The sequence below is a fragment of the Brachyistius frenatus genome, unplaced genomic scaffold (assembly GCF_029030835.1).
Source record: "Brachyistius frenatus isolate BFR_SWC_R1_liver_20210118 unplaced genomic scaffold, ASM2903083v1 Contig_1, whole genome shotgun sequence".
NCBI classification, from domain to species: Eukaryota; Metazoa; Chordata; class Actinopteri; family Embiotocidae; genus Brachyistius; species Brachyistius frenatus.
Window position 1 is genome coordinate 5,389,840 of NW_027210600.1, and position 16,865 is coordinate 5,406,704.

The 16,865-nt window shown below is 39.4% G+C and overlaps 1 protein-coding gene across 3 annotated transcripts in view; it reads right to left on the minus strand.

Moving 5' to 3' along the window:
* gramd1bb (GRAM domain containing 1Bb) overlaps positions 1-16,865 on the minus strand; it is a 109,051-nt gene that overhangs the window by 76,033 nt on the left and 16,153 nt on the right. For 2 of the 3 annotated variants that reach the window (XM_069711810.1, XM_069711728.1), the window contains exon 1: positions 10,404-10,547. The exons of the other annotated variant lie outside the window; for it this stretch is intronic. In XM_069711810.1, the coding sequence (XP_069567911.1) occupies positions 10,404-10,498 (95 nt within the window). In that variant the 5' untranslated portion in view covers positions 10,499-10,547. Of the gene's footprint in view, positions 1-10,403; positions 10,548-16,865 lie in introns of those variants that run through there. 3 annotated transcript variants of the gene reach the window in all.

A 16,865-nucleotide genomic window follows, 5' to 3' on the forward strand; every position in this document is an offset into this window, starting at 1 on the left:
CCTGTTTAATGAAAACCTTTAATGGTTTTCTAAATGTGGGCCAAGACCACACCTGTCAGTTCTGGAGGTGCAACTGTCAAGCAAACTGAAGCAAAACAAAATAACAATGGGCTTCACAAAGCATGCAGTCAGGGGTGAGTGGGAGCCTTGTGGGAAAACTGGATCAAAATACAGCACACACAAAATCAACAGTAAACACAACCATCTGCGTTCTTCTCAAAGCCCACGCTTTTAGCAATACTGGAATAATTGTCCTGCACATATGGCTTTCTCAGCTGAGCCTCTTTGAGGTGAGAAACATAGACGGGGTGGGTGGGGAGTGGGGGACGACGACAGTAAACTGCATGTGCTCACTGAGACAAAGGAGAGAGCACATCATGTCTGCAGACATATATTACTGAACATAAGAACATAGCCACTATTATTACGACTAAAAATAATCAAAACATATTTAACAATTACATTCATTTGTTAAAGCGAGTCAATAAAGTGTTCTATACATGTTATTTAAGGTGATAACATCCGAGACCAGATGTTCCACTATCAAATACCTCAAAGAAGAAGCACTGTTTTGGATTGCAGGTAAAAAATGGGAAAAGGGAAGTGTTCTCTACTGTAAATAGAATGCAATAGTTTTGTCTAGAGGAAGTGAGAGCATGAAAAGCTTTTTTTTTTTTTTTTTTTTTTTTTTTTTAGGACAATCCGAAAGTATTCATAGAGGTGGGATGTGACAACTGCTCTCACTGCAATACTGAACATACTGCAAGGCCAATACAAAAAAAAAAATACTGCAAGGTTTCTGGCAGAGGCTTTCAAAGCAGCGGCCAACAGCTTAAACGATTATAAAACTTTCATCTTGTATTTAAAAATGTTCTTACTTTTAGAAACAAAAATATCAGGCTAGTGCCTATGTCCAAAAGAAGCAAGGAGCGTGATGTGATGTGATGTGATGTGATGTGATGTGATGTGATGTGATGTGATGTGATGTGATGTGATGTGATGTGATGTGATTGGAAACCTGAGGACACTACGCACCGCCCACCTGTAGGAGAAACCTGTTGCTCAAACAGACACACCCCCAAAAACATGGCTAAATGTTCTCCCAAACAGGTCACTTCTTGACACATCTGCATTATATTGTGCTGTGATTACTATTCAGCAAAAGTCAATGGCTCCTTTAATATTTTGTACACTGCTCTTTGTAAATAGAAGGGAAGAATCAATAAGTTGTTACAATACGAGCTCATTAAACCTCCATTTGAAGCCCACATTAATATAGAAGTTAATGTTTCAAAAAGTATTTTACTTTAACTTTGTAATCACAAATTGGAAAATAGATAAATCGTAGATAACAATGAACTATTCATTCATTTCACTTGCATTATTAAATAATCATATACTAATATTTATCATGACCGGTGCTGTCAAATGCTTTAGTGAAACGCCGTCATCCTTTTTAGTTCAGTGATAGATGAAGATAAACAAAGAGGAAGAAACTGCAGAGCAGAAATCCTTAATGAATGCTCCATTGTGGCAGTTTATGTTCCTATGTGCATGCACAATGTGGCTTTAAGCAAACGCACACCCCATGTTTACCTTCCCAAGAGTGAACTGTCAGCCCACACTAACCGAGTGTGAATCTCTTTAGACATTAAACAAGATTATTTTTTTTCCCCATAATATAAAAAGGTACAACTGATTTTTGAATTTTCTCTTGAAAATATCAATGAGGTGACAGCCAAGGCTGGAGTCTAACTATCAAAGAGGACTGCAGTGTACTAGAGTACGAGTAGATAAAAAGACACTTGATGTTATTCCAAAGTGGATCAATTGTTTGAGATATTCTGACAAATAGTCACAGCCACTTAAATTTAGAATAAATTTGTGATTAAACTGTAAATTATTAGTTAATTAGCTACATCCGCTGACACTACAACCTATCGCAGCCTTCAGTATCACAAAATGTACGTATGTATTTAGGTTTTAATAATAATTTTTTTTTAACTAAATAAATATTTAAGGCCCGAGCACCGATGGTGCGAAAGCCCTATTGTTATTCAAGCGATTATTATTATTCTCCGTAAACAACTGCATTTTTGGAGGCTTTATCCTACTCAAAAACTCATGAAACACGCATCTCTCCCGGCGAAATATGTTGTATTTTCGTGGAGTCGCGAGTGGGCGTGGCCAAATGGCTCACTAGCGCCCCCTAAAGAGATGCCCGGGCGGCTACATTTACGTACATGCACGGAAATCGGTGGACACGTGTATCACACCTAGACGTACAAAAAAAGTTACATTGCACCATTACATCAACTCAACAGGAAGTCCACCATTTTCAATTTAGTTGCCATTTTTGGTGATTCGCACATGTTGTGCACTCCTCCTAGAGATTTTGGCGGACCGACTTGAAATGTCACCATGGCGATGCGGCAAAGTTTGATGTCTGGCAGTGACACAGGAAGTTGATGTTTAAGGTCAAAGGATGCTTGAAACCTCATGAAAAGTGGCACATACTGTACATCCAGCGTGGTGAGACGATATACGTTGGGGAGCCAGCGGCCCCGACCCGCCGGCTCCCCAACATGCACCGTGCGAGGGCCCGCATATCACTGCTTGCAGTTTTAATTTTACAATTGCATTCATAGTTATATTGCAACAGTTATCTTATTTTTCACTTTTTATGATTCACATTTTGCTGTTATTATATTTCATTATTATGAGCTGGAGTGAAAATGAGTTTTAGATCAAATAATAATGTGGATTACATCTAATTTGGATTTGGCATTGGCAGCTTCATTCCCTGAATCCCCGTGTTTCAGGGCAGATTTGACTCGTGTGTGGAGTAGAGTTTATTGTGGTTGTTTGAATTTCTTTAGAGCAATCATTTTAAACCCAGTCATGACTATAGATAGCCATGTCACATAAGATAACTTGATTTTTCTTTCCCTTATGACTCTATTTAAGCATCCATACTGAAGTGAGAATAGCGCTCCACGCTCCAGGTCATTAAACACTATCAGGTCATTAAACATTAACTCATTCTATATGGAGTAAGTCTGGACACACACACACACACACACACACACACACACACACACACACACACACACACACACACACACACACACACACACACACACACACACACACACACACACACACACACACGGTGACCTGGAGGCGGAGTGTGGAAGTGGGCAAACATCATGCATTAATCATGGTGAAACGTTTCTCATTACGGTTTCACACGTTGGAATAGTGTGAGGTCGTACTCTGACATCGCTGGGCTCAATCCAGAAAGCCAGGTAACGTCAGTTTTAAGCATGTGGCGGATCATGTGAGCACGACTGACAACTTACTTAAAAAGTGTTGTTTCAGCTTGCTGCCACACATTTTCTGTTGTTGGTTATATTCAATTTAAGGCACAGTTAAGTCATTTTCTCATCGAGTTATGTTTGAGAGAAACACTGCTCTCCAGCTTGAGAGCGTGTTGATTCACCTGTACACTATAATAATATCAAAAACTTGAGTGCACAGCGTGAAGGACCCTAATCGTCTAGCCATCTTGTGTCTCAGTGCCTTGTGCACTTTGCCATGCGTACATCAGTGGAGTCAACAGATGGACCTACCGCAGAGTAGCTTTGCTGTTACAGCTGAGACAGAGATCACAGTTTTCCATCACCGTGATAACGACACAGCACAGAACAACCATGTGATTGCTTGCCTTTCACGCGTCATTACTGACCATCAAAGTTCACCTCCATTGTTCCCTGCCTCTCTATTCTTAGTGCCTGTCAGCACAATGTCAAAGTCTGTGGGCAGATTACAGAGGCATGCTAATGCTGATTAACAAACACTCATGGAAATACATGCAGTTACATGCAGTGCTCTGATTAGTGAAACGAAATCTTTACAAGGGCACGAAATATACAGCATGCAAGACCTGGATATTTCATATCATGGATAAAGTATGAAAACCACTATTTCAATGAAGAGGATGCTGTAACCTTTCCTGCCTGCACCAGACTACAGTTCACAGCTTTAGTTTACTTCGCTGTGATTACAGTCTGGAAACCCTGTTTGCATTAACTTTGCACAGGCACTCTGAAAGGCAGAACAATCAGCAACCAGTGTTCGTGGATATTTGCGACGACATTGAAACCACGGTTGTTTTTTTTCAAATGTATTTGCAGTGGTGAGTTTCAGTCATTGACTGTATAAGGCCATCTGAAAATAATCTCATCCTCAATTAGATATTAGCCCTCAAAAAGCAGTGTTTCTGGGGGCTTGTCTATTTGATTGATCAGCCTAGTCCCGTAGTGTCCTCAGGTTTTCAATCAGATCCACCGTTCATCCAAATATGGTCACTCCTGGCTCCAAACCGCTCAGAGCTAGCAAAATGGCAATGGCCATAAAGTCAAACTCAAGGCGTCTTAACAGCAGTTCACAAACCAAGGGGTGATGTCACCGTTGGTTGCCACTTTCGTTACACATGTCAAGGTCTACGCCCAGAAGGATGTAACGTCTGGAAACGATTGCCTGTGGAGCGTAGCCAGACCCATTAATTCGAGCTCGAGTCTGGTAACATGAGGCTAGCTGACACTATCCTTGGACTACAGAAGTCTGTACTTAAAAAAAAAAAAAAAATCACATTTAAAGGCTATATGTAATTCTGAAACTTAAACTAAGCATGCAACTGGTACTTTACTAAGCAGTGCTATGAAACTAATGAGTATAATGACCACAGTGTGATTGGTGGCTATTGACAGCTATGATAGTGAACGTAACACTGCTATCAGTGTGTGTAGTAAAAGCAGTTTGCCATAACAGATTTGAAAAAAAATCGACACTTAAAAAAATAGGAAAGTGAGCGCATTTTTTGTCATTTATCCTCCTTCTCGTTGGCAGATAGAAGAATTTAGAATAACTCGTATAAGAAAGCACTAAACAAACAGCAAAACACAGGAAGATCAGGTAATCAGGTTCTAAAAGTAAGAGCTGCTTCATACAGTATGTCCATCTTCAAAGTCAATATTCAAATCTAACATACCAACCAGGCCAGTGTCAATGTTTTGTGCTCCTCACAGCAAGTTCAAATCCATTATGTTTAGTACACAGTATGATGTGTTTTTTGGTTTTCATGTCACTTCAACAAACAAACAACCCACGCAAGAAAAAAAAATTGAAGAAAGAAATTTGATGTTGTAAGGGAAGACTTTATCAAACCAAAGTTATTTTCACAGGCACAAAACAAAAAAGGGGAAACAAATGCGATGAAATAATAACAATATTTTCAAATAAAATATTCATACTCTGCCTCTGTGTCGTGTTTTTCTCTGAGGCACAGTGCTATTGATGTGTAACGATGTACAGTCCATACGAAACAGCCTACCTCCCGTCCAAAACTGTATAATTGAGACATTATTCACTTGTGTTGCAGTTTTCATAACCATCGATCTAGTTGGGTGATGAGCACATATTTCATCCACTGTGAAGGTATGAGGAGATTATAAAGTCTGCTCACGTAACACATCTCACCCCATTTTCCCTTTCCTGCACTCGTTTACTGTATAAATCTGAGTAGCGCTCGAGTCCAGCACACCGACTCGCTGTAAAGAAGAAGGAACACATTGTACTGCAAATGACTGCGTGCTCCAAACAAAAATAAAGAGACCACTCTCTCGCTCGTTCTTAATGGCGCCACACTCTGTTTCTGCGACGTTCACCAGCAAGAGAAGCCATTTACTGTAAGATGACTTCACTGCAAGTATAATACAGCATGAAGTTATTTTCAGTCATGAGTTATGTATTACCTTGGAGTTTCTTAAGACTATCCTCGCAAATGTGTACACTTTGCCACGGGTTCCAACCACAAATATTAACATGCAGCTTGGTAACATCTGTCCTTCTTAATCAGAGCTGGCAACCAATCCTATGTCCCACAGTTCTCATCATAAAAAGGGCTGCCTCCTCCTCCTCGTCAGAGACTTGCTGTACTGATCAAAACCCAAGCTTTCATGTCTTATTTAGACACCCTCCCATCTAAAAATAGTTGTGTAACACTATGGAAACAGGCACAGCTCTTTCAAGTATAGTGAAGTATAGTATGTGCTAACTTGCCAAGCTGTGAATAAAAACTATGATGAAAGGAAGTTATGACAAAATTGGCTGAATCAAAACAACCAGAACCAGTGAATGTGTTTAGTCTGTTTCAAAAGGTAGCATATTTTAACTGAGGCTACGCACGTCCATATGTATGCTGCGATTGACCAGTGGTGATCAGAACGGGCCAAAATCTGTTCTGAATAAATCCGAGATAAAAACTAGGTCATGCCGTTGCAGAATGAGTCTAAATTTTTCATCTCTAACATACTATAGGTGCTGGATATCCAGGCTGCAAGTCACATCACTACTGAAACACTCCCAATTACTATACAGCAGTTCACCAAATGGAACACACTGGATTCTCTGTGATTGTTTTTTATCAGGTAAAAAGAATGAATTGTGCATGAAGGCAAATACTGCATCATAAAGACACAAAAGACGTGGCCTCTGGCATCGACGCCATGTCCACCTGACTCAAAGAAGGAAGTAAGGTGATGGAGTAAAAAGCCAGCAGATTGCTGTTCAAGTACGCGAGAAAGCAAAAGTCAAAGTGGACGTATTTTAAGTAACAAACCGTATTAAACTACGCCACATAAGTTAGCTTGCATGCGGGATGTTTCTTACATGAGTAACGTACTTATTTGAACTTAAACCATTATCTAACCCCAACCAAAGTGTGGCTTTAACAAACACATAAAATCTCTTTTGTCAGCCTCCATTAAACAACAATAGATTGTTAACATCCATTGCAACAAGGTGTCAGTAAAACATGCACGGTGCCGACATCAGATGTTACATGTGAAGATGTCTACGGTCGTCAAAAAGCTCCGTGTGGAGCTTCTTCAAAAAAATAAACGAAGATGAGGTGCGGCGCCATCTCGGCCGGGTGAAGCTAGACTTTCATAGGTCTACCACAGACCTCTACAGTCGTTTGAGGATAGATGGTTCATCCACAAATCAAAACTCAAGGGCCAGATAAGGTATGTTTGATAGAAGTCCCGCAGGAAAAACAATGACCCTCATCTCAAATATGAAGCTCAAGACATGCTCTTCATCTGCTTTGTCGAGGGTTTTCAAAGTGTGGTTGCAATTATTGAGCCTGAGGTAACAGCGTGAATGGATCGCTCTCTTATTTTGACAAAAAAGTTGGCAAGATTTGCCTGAATTAGGTCTGATTGGGGCTATTAGATTTCAGTTGTATGACTTTAATTAGGGCTATTAAAAGATGTTAGCAAATGAGGCACTGACAAGACAAATACTTGGATCTGTCATGCTCTCTTGCCTCTTAAATTTGGTGCTGCTAATGAGTGATTTTTTTATGTAACCTGCTTTTCATCTACCTTTAGTAGAACTGCACTCATCAGCTCATCAGGTGCCCTAAAAACCGCTAAAGATTTGAAAGTTTCAGCTTTAAAAGGCAGTTTACTTTATTCTCTTTATTTCAGCAAAAACAGGATCAGAAAATAAATTCTTCAAACTGATGTTAATACCCATGAACTGAACCACAGAGCATTCAATAGGAAGAGGCCAGCCCACAAGACTTAAATATTCTCCAGAAGTGACAAGCTGACATTCAAGCAAAAATCCCCACCTACAACACAGTCAATTTAATTTGGTTACCGACATGTACCTGAACATTTTAACACAGGATAGGGAGAAAAAAAACACGTCTCTGCATCTTGTACATTCCCACTGAGACAACGTATTTAAGCAGGCAGAGCTCTTTATATCGACACATCTATCGTACTCTAATAATGAAACTAAATACAGGTTGCAAGCATACACAATAATGTTCTCTATGATAAGTCAGGTTCCAAAATAAAGCCAACATAATCTGCAATGTCCAAAATCTTCCTCTAAAACTACTGAGGTAAAAACAGCTGCAAGCAGGAGCACTGTCTGTTCAGCAGTTGTCATTTCCTGTGGGGTTAAGAAGCATTTTCCCAGGCCTGACAACCACAAACAGCTGAGAGAAGAGAGGCTGTCAGAAACTGAGAGACACGAGACCATGCGATGCATTCAAAGTGGACTCTCACAGGAAGAGCAGCCGATGGCGCCGGTTGCCAACAGTTTCTCGCACAAACCACTCCTGTTTGGAGCACGCTGTTGTTGTTTTCACATTCATCCGACAACAGTACTACAACGAAGTGTTTCTTGGATGTGTAAATATGTGCAACGGTAACGACTCCATTGTGTCTGAGATCTTTGCAGTCACTCCGGTGTGAAAGAAATAGCAACCGTTTCCCGTAACACAATATTTTTTTAAAATACGCCATATGTACGGTAGGTGTTATCAATCTGTTCAGAATTCTGTCCAATAAATAAGAGAGTTGAAAGGTTTCTGCGATTTTTGGGCTAAGCTAAGCTAAACATGATAAGGACATCGAAACAATCCTCTGATTTGAGTTTGGTTGAGAAGTCACTGAAATGTTCTCATTTTTACAAGTTGTCTTATAGATCAGGTCAAATGCACGCGCGCGCGCGCCCACACACACACACACACACACACACACCCACACACACACACACACACACACACACACACACACACACACACACACACACACACACACACACACACACACACCGAACTGAAAAAGATCCTGCTGTGACACATGGGTGAGAAACTGCATATCCAGCTCTCTGCCCTCTGAAGATGTTCTCTTAATACATGCGGAAAATCACGGTGACATTATAAAACTAGTGTGTGTTAAAGTCACACAGTACACAATATTCAATGTCAACAGTCAGAGCCCGGCCGATACTGGTCTATCACAGATATATTGTATCGGCATACGTGTTGTCTGATATACACGGATATGAACAATTATTTTACAGACCACGACACAGAAAAATATGCTTTGGATGAATTAGAAATTGTTCCAATAGTGTTGTTTATCATTTTTAAATTATATGGGAAATTTACCGTTTCATTGTACCGATGTCATTTGTGAGAATAGAGTTTATTGTTAAAATGTAAAATACCCAGCTCCAATTACATATCTTTAGGTAACCACATTTGAGGGGTGACTGTAAAAAAATGTGTGTATAAAGAATATCTGCGAATATATCAATATCATCATTTTTAAGTCTCGGTCAGTTCCCAGAAATGTTTGCGTTTGCTTCGACCTGACCCTCACAACAGCCAACAGGTAGCAGTAAACAAGGAGGTGATGTCCACAGTTGCGATATGAAACAAGTATATAGTCTGTGCCAACTAAGGACCAAATTACTGAGGTCTATTTTTTTTTTTAAAAAGAAAAAAAAGAGCATTTCATTACTTACATCGTCTTGTTTCTTGCATTTCGTTTTTCTCTTATTTCTTGTTTTGACCGTTACACAGTTTAATCAAGTGTCTGTTGCAGCCAACGTCACGGTTAAGACATGGAACAAGAGGAACCAAGTCAACTACATGTATTAAGATATGGCTACACACACACACACACACACAGACACACACACACACACACACACACACACACACACACACACACACACACACACACACACACACACACACACACACAGGGAGAGATCATGTATTCCCTATTTTTTGGATTCAGTGAAGTACTTGTAATATATGAGGAGACTGCAGGACACAAACCTATAAGAATACAAATTCATGTAAATGAATACAAACTTTAAATAATAATTTCCATGCTGGCTTCCATCAATCTGGCAACAGACAGTGAAGTCATGACAACAATCGGATGGTAAGATGAGGTCTTATGAAGATGGTCTCACAAGGTAAAGGACGAGAGCAGAGGGCGGGAATCGAACCAGCGACCATCTTCATGACATGTTTATTTCATTATTTCTTTCCCTTAAATTAAAAAGGCACTGGGTGCCTCAAGCTTGTTTGACTTTGCACAATCGTTTGCGATAGCTGTGTTTATTTTAACACCAAAGTGGCTTACACACGCAGCAGGAACCGGACAGCAGCAGCAAGTGCATTAGAGCCCTTTAATAGCGACGATACAGGAAATTACTGCCGGCATTGGCGCCGAATTATGGCGCGTCTGTTTGCTGTACGGGAAATCAATACACTGTTTACTCAGTTTAATCACGGCATTTAAAAAAAAAAAAAAAAGAAAGTCGCTATAAGTTTTAATCAATGTCGCGCGCTGAGTTTCTCCTGCTGTTTTAACGACTAACCTGACGTAGTTTAGGGTGGCGCAAACTTAAAGCGTGCAGATATCAACAACGCACCAACTGTCTGCTCCAACAGAGCGCTAAACCCCCAGAAACCCGGGATAAAAGTCTGGCATGTTTCATCAATAAGTGTCTGATTTTACCTTCGACTCGCCGTCGACAACTTCCACAAACTTGCGCGTCCACTCGACTCGCGCACAACGCAACCGCCGATGATGACTTCACACACGGTTCTCATCCATGCTGACAGGTGGCACAAATCCGGGGGACGTCTGTCGCTTTGTTATTCCGGGCCGAATAACAAACTCAAATCAACGCATCTTGGAGGCGGAGACCCGTTACTTCACGGAGGAGAGCCGTAAAGAGCAGACCACTGAGCAGTGACCTATCAGTGTCTGGCCAAACACCACTACTGACCTCCCTCCTTTTAACCTCTTAGTGGCTGCTCCTCATCGACCCGCTTCTATTTTAATACCAGAATAAGCGATGCTATTCTTTTCTCTATCTGGTTACAATTTGAATATTTGTGCTCTGCACAATAATAAACACCAAAAGATCTCAGGGCATCGTGCAAACTGTCTCATTAGAAGAAGCATCAACAATTAAAACCATTAATCAGACTGGATTATTGAATCAGAACACAATGTCGCAAAGGGAAAGTGAGATACACACTGTACTCATCTAAAATCCCTTTAAGTCCCCCCAAAACATTTTCAGCCCACTAATGTAATGCCACTGAAAGTTATTACATGATGTTTTATCATTTTATTATTCATTTAGAGGCCTGATTTGGCCTTACAGGTGTGGATCAATGTCAATTTTAGGCTTTTTCAACACTGATCACGAGAAAATGAATCTTTAATCACATTCAAAATACATATTGACACTAGGATACACCTACATTAATAGGAAACACGTCAATCATCACTTGTGCAACTTTTTGAAGTCACGTAATTCCTCAATGGAAATTATGTTACTATGGAATTTGAATAGCTTATATTATTAAATTATTAATGCTGTGTCTGGAAAGTCCACGTTTTGTTGTGTCTGTAACTGATCTACAATAAAGAGAACTCAAAGCAATTCCACTAATGTTGTGAAATAACAAAATATATTTCCAAGAAGGCACTCAAGAGAAAAGATCTCAGAAAACAAAGAAACACATTCATACTGTAAAGAACTTTCCAAAAATTCACCAAACTAATATACTACAAAATATAGTTGACATTAATTAGAAATATAGATACTGTAAGTATGAAATGTGGCAAACAGTACAAACAGAATTGACAGATCTCAGAAAACACTGTATATAGCAAGAACATTTAAATTACACATTTACAGATTTAGTGTATAAATCTAATTTAACATACAGTATTCTCCATTCTAATTATATTATTGTTAATAAAGCAAGTTTTGATTGGAAAAAGTACTTTAAAAGTTTTACTATGCCATAATATTTTCACCAGCAATGGTGCGGGAATTTTACAAAATTGCAAGCTTCCGTAAATATTGCGGAGATTGCTTAAATTTTGCATAAAATATTAAAAGATATTATCTCAAGATCGCAGTTTCCTGGAGGGACTGATTGTGAGAAGCATATTTAGCATGCGTCAATACGGTGTTTCCAATTTTCATTTGAATGCTATTGTACAGCAACTGAAAATTAAAGAAAAAAAAAAAACCCACATAAGTGTAGCCACAAAGACATTGAACAGGGAAATACCACAATGCTGCACTGTCCTTTCATGTCTGCCCAGCTGCACAGACAAAGGTAGACAAAACACACCAGCAGGGTGCACACTCACTCAGTTTCACCGGAAACCATGAGGACTTTCTACCACACTGTACTGTGTTTTGATTTTGCTACAGGCTGGCCTGGCTTTCACATATGCCGCTTTCTTGTGCCATCATTGCGTGAGGAATTTCCATCGTCGTAACACGGGTGTCCGTCTACCCGTCCATGGTCACATGTGCAGTTTGACACTTTGAGATGACGTTTCCACACAAACAGATGAATCCAAGTTTCATTGGATCCTTTTCAACACATTCAAATAGACATCCATCAGTGTCAGACCCGTTTTTAAAAGAAGGGAGATTACAGTTGTTATGTCACAGATCATGAGGTCTGACCTTCTCTGCCTCTTTGGGAACAAAGGATTAAAGGTTACAGACAAACAATGTGGGCAGCTTGTCTGCAAGTGTGTGGTTAAACAATGCGTGTTTATGGATTTGTGTGTTTCCGTGCGTGCCTCCCTAAGTGTGACTTTTTTCTGAGGCCTCGTGCATGGAGCATGCAAAAGACTTGTCTGGCAGAAACTACTTGCTCCTTGGATTCTACGGAGAGCCTGAACAATGTTTCTATTGAGTGGAAAGTAACAGAGAGGGAAAGAAAAGGCAGACAGTCCAACAGATGAGACATAGACAGATCTACAGTTACTATCTGATTACAATCAACATCATTCACTATCAGAAAGACTTCTAACGAGAGGAATTAGGCTTCTGGGAAGGCTAACTGCAGCTCTACTCTAAATCTGTCCTTTCACTTACCAAGCACAAATCGCCTGGGATTTCCCATCACAGCTCTAGCATGCAAAGGGATTTAATATTTCATTAATTCAACTAATTCTATTCAAATAATTCAACCGTCTCGTCTCATCAAATACACATGCTTCTGATTGTATTCCATTAGAGTACAAAATGGGGCTCTGTTTGACTCATGAATCATATTCGTCCTCATGAATCTCCTATCTTTGGGATTTCAAAGAGATTTCTATACATGTGGAGCAAGCATGATTCCTCTGGGAAAACACACCTGAAAACGTAGTTAGCATTCATATACTGTATGTGGCGTTTCATTTACAACATATTCAGCACGTGCTCGGATAAACTGAACTCCATTTAGTGTTTACAGTCAGACAAGCAGGAAACTTAAAGAGTTCATAGATTCTCACACTTGCATGGAGACTATTACAACAGTTGTGAGAATTGAGGATAATGAGATTAAGATGAGATCAATTTTAGGGTTACAACTAACGATTATTAATTAGTCTGTTTTTTTTCCCCTCTATGGGTTGATTAGTTGTTTGGTCTTTAAAATGTCAGAAAACTGCGAAAAATGGCGACCACTAATTTCCAGTCTTAAAAATCTTATTTGGTCCCAATTATCATTGAAGATTTAAAGGAACCAGAAAATATTCACATTTAAGAAGCTGGAATGAGATGATTTTACCATTTTTCATGAAAAACAGACTGAAATTGATAATTTGATTATCAAAACAATTGGCGATTAACTTTATGTCTATCAACTAAACAATGTTGCAGCTATGTTGGCAAAATTCTGGACAAAATGAGAATCAGGATTTTTGCATAAAATTGAGATCACGATTCTCTCACAATATTTTCTATATAAATGTGTACTGCACACAAAAAATAAATAAAAAAATACGTTGGTGCCTGAAACAGGATACAAGAAATTCTAGTAAAATATGAATAAGAATACAAACCTTGAGCTTCATCAAGGAAAACTTTTACAGGATAGAAATGAATGAATATATACGCCCATATGAACTCGGGACAACAGAAAGGGAACATTCCCTTTTAAGCTTCATTATTCACCAAACATAAAAAAAACAATCAGCGTTAGTCTCTTATTGACCTTTAAACCAGTATTTTTCTGAGAATTGTCTTTTTGTTGGTGTCTCTCACTCGCTCCTACACTGGTTTTATTTGCTGCAGGTATCCGCTGCTCTGCATCACATGGTGTAGCTTGTCATTGGCTGAGGGAGAAAGTACGAGCGCTTGTTTTGATGTAGCTGATGTCCCAAATGAAAATGCTGCAGAATTGTTGTCATTGAAAAATGAGATTGCTTAAGAAGCCTGAATCCAGATCACGACTTTAGTACGATTAATTGTACAGCCCTAGTTGCAGCCCTAATCCATTTGTACCTATTTGACTTGGAGTTGATTAATCATCCACAACAACTAAAGACTTGGTTATTTGCAACTTTGGGACTTAAAGTGTGAGTGCATTAAATTTAGCTAAGTTTATCAATAGCTGGTCTTGACTTAATAAGAGGCAAAGCAACAATACAAGCTTTACAGAAACGGTGTAAGTATAAAATGAACGAAATGTCTGCCCTGCTTGTCCTAAACTTAACCATGCAAGAGTCTAAGCGGGTGCATGTGTGATAACAAGGTACAAGGCACTTATGCCCCAGTTGGGGCCTAAAATAGCTACTGTCTGATAGGACTTCAATTAGACTCTACCAAGATACTGTTACAATGAGCCAGTGCTCTGAGGAATAGGAAATCACATACAAGGTGCTGTTGTTGTAATGTGCAGTCACTGAGAGTAATTCATGGCACACACTCAGTAACTCTCTCTGCCATTCGGAAACACCAGCTGGACAACTAATGAACACGTATAAAATCAGGTCTCACTTATCCATTAGCCCACATGTACTGAGTGGATGTAGTACTTTGAATACAAATAAGTTGGTCATTTTATCTGATGTATGGTGCTCTCATAAAATGCATACAAAATTTGTATTTATTTTAATTCAAATTTTTCTCTTCTAATAATTTTGGATGCAATGAGTCACATTTTAAATACACATTTACTGTCCCACTATAAAGCAAAGTGCTGATTGTCTATGTTATAGGGATGTAATGAATGATTGAGGAAGTGATCGTGATCGAGTCGACAGCTGTATCACATCTGGGCTTTTCTTTGTTTGGCTTTTCATTTTAGTTTGCATAAAATGACCAGTTAGCATTTTCTCAGGGCGGAAACATTTGGTTAAGCCGTTATAAATGATGCTAGTTCTTTATTTTCTATGATATCGCTCTCTTCTGTCACATATTTGCTTACCATATGGGCTTAAGTAAAAGATATTGGTTGAAATTATGGAGCTCAGCTAGTCTGGCTAAGGGCCAATTGTGTGAGCCTGTAGTCCATGCTGCCATCATGAACACCTCGGGAACATGTGTTTAAAGAAAAGCTGGAAACGTGAACTGGCCTCAGGCTACTCACCTCATTTCTAAAAGGTAGTTTTAGTGCCGTCAAGCTTACCCTATTGCTGAACTGAACCGTCATCTGAGACACAGTGCAGCTGGGCCACTCAAGCGTGAGCTATATGATAAGCATACATACTTCACTAAATTGCTGCTGTAGCTGTGCTGCACAGCCTGCCGAACTGTCCGAGTCAATGCATTTGAGCGTCTGAGTGCTGGTGGGAGACTAAAAGGAAAAAAAAACAAAAAAACAATGAAGTAAAGGGCAAAGGAGCGAGACAAACATTGGCAGATGTAGGAGAATCTGCAGGGTTTGCACCAATCCTGGTAAAGTAATTACAGTATGCTCCAACATCTCATTCATCTTCAGCTATCTGGCGGCTCCAGAAGAATGGAGGGCGAGGAATCTGTGGTCGTTGTTTTCTACTCCCCCCACTGATTCATGAAAAGACTCTTTCACATGTATTTTGGGTAGAAAATATTGGGTAATAAATATACAGAACAGGCGTGGGGTAGAGACAAATGTTGCTGGGTTTCCATGGTAACAATAGGAAGACGAATGATAGTTCATTGCTAAATTCAACAACTGTCAGTTAAGACATTAAAGTTTGTTCACTGGATTACGTCTCTTTATTTGCGAGAGACTTTCAATAAATAGAACTGCAATAAACAACATCAGCAGTCTGTATTTGAACAACGGCCTCTTTTACTTAATCAAGATGACATCCATGCTAGGGCAGGCTTTGACCCCCCTCCCCCAACCCAAAACTCCACCCAAAAACATACTTGCACATACTGCGTGTATAGAAGGCTGCATACAGAAGTGAACAACAAATGAATGAGTCAGATCCCAGAAACGAATTATCACTAATATTATATTGCAGTGAGGAAATCATGAGCAGCTACTTCCGAGGGTGGGTTAGTGACTCATGAGGTGAAAACTTTTTCACCCACCGCCTCTCTGGATAAACTTGCAAAACCTCTCTGACGTGGCTATGGAGGCGAGTGGGCCGAAGGAAGCTCATCAAGACGACTGTAGTGCTATTTGTTGAAGTACAGGAGCGCAGCTATGACACACGGGCGCATGCTGGGAAACCACTGTGGTGGCAAGTTTACATACAATAGTAAGTAATACAGCCTTGATAATTGTATCACTTTAATTTGGTAAGTACAGGGTTTGTAATTTGAAAAAGATACAGGACATGTGGAGTTTATGTCTAGGATTATTCCAATAACGACAGCGGATGAAAACAAGACTGAGTTGATGTTGTGAATCAGTTAATACACTTTCAATTACAATATGAAAACTCCATTTAAAAAAAAAAAAAAAAAAAAAAAAATGTTTTTATTCAATTTGTTTGACTTATTCTTTAGAGATGATTAGATTTTCACATGAAAAATGTTAAATAAATTTCAACCAAACATGTGATTATTTTATGTCCTCACTTGGAGAAAGACAGCGTCTTAAAGCGTCGTTCCAGTGCACACCGGCAGCACTGTGGCTAAACAGACAACACAATACATTTATTTTTGTCATCTCAATCCATTATTCTTTTTTTTTTTCTTCTGAGCTGCCATATAAAGACATGTTA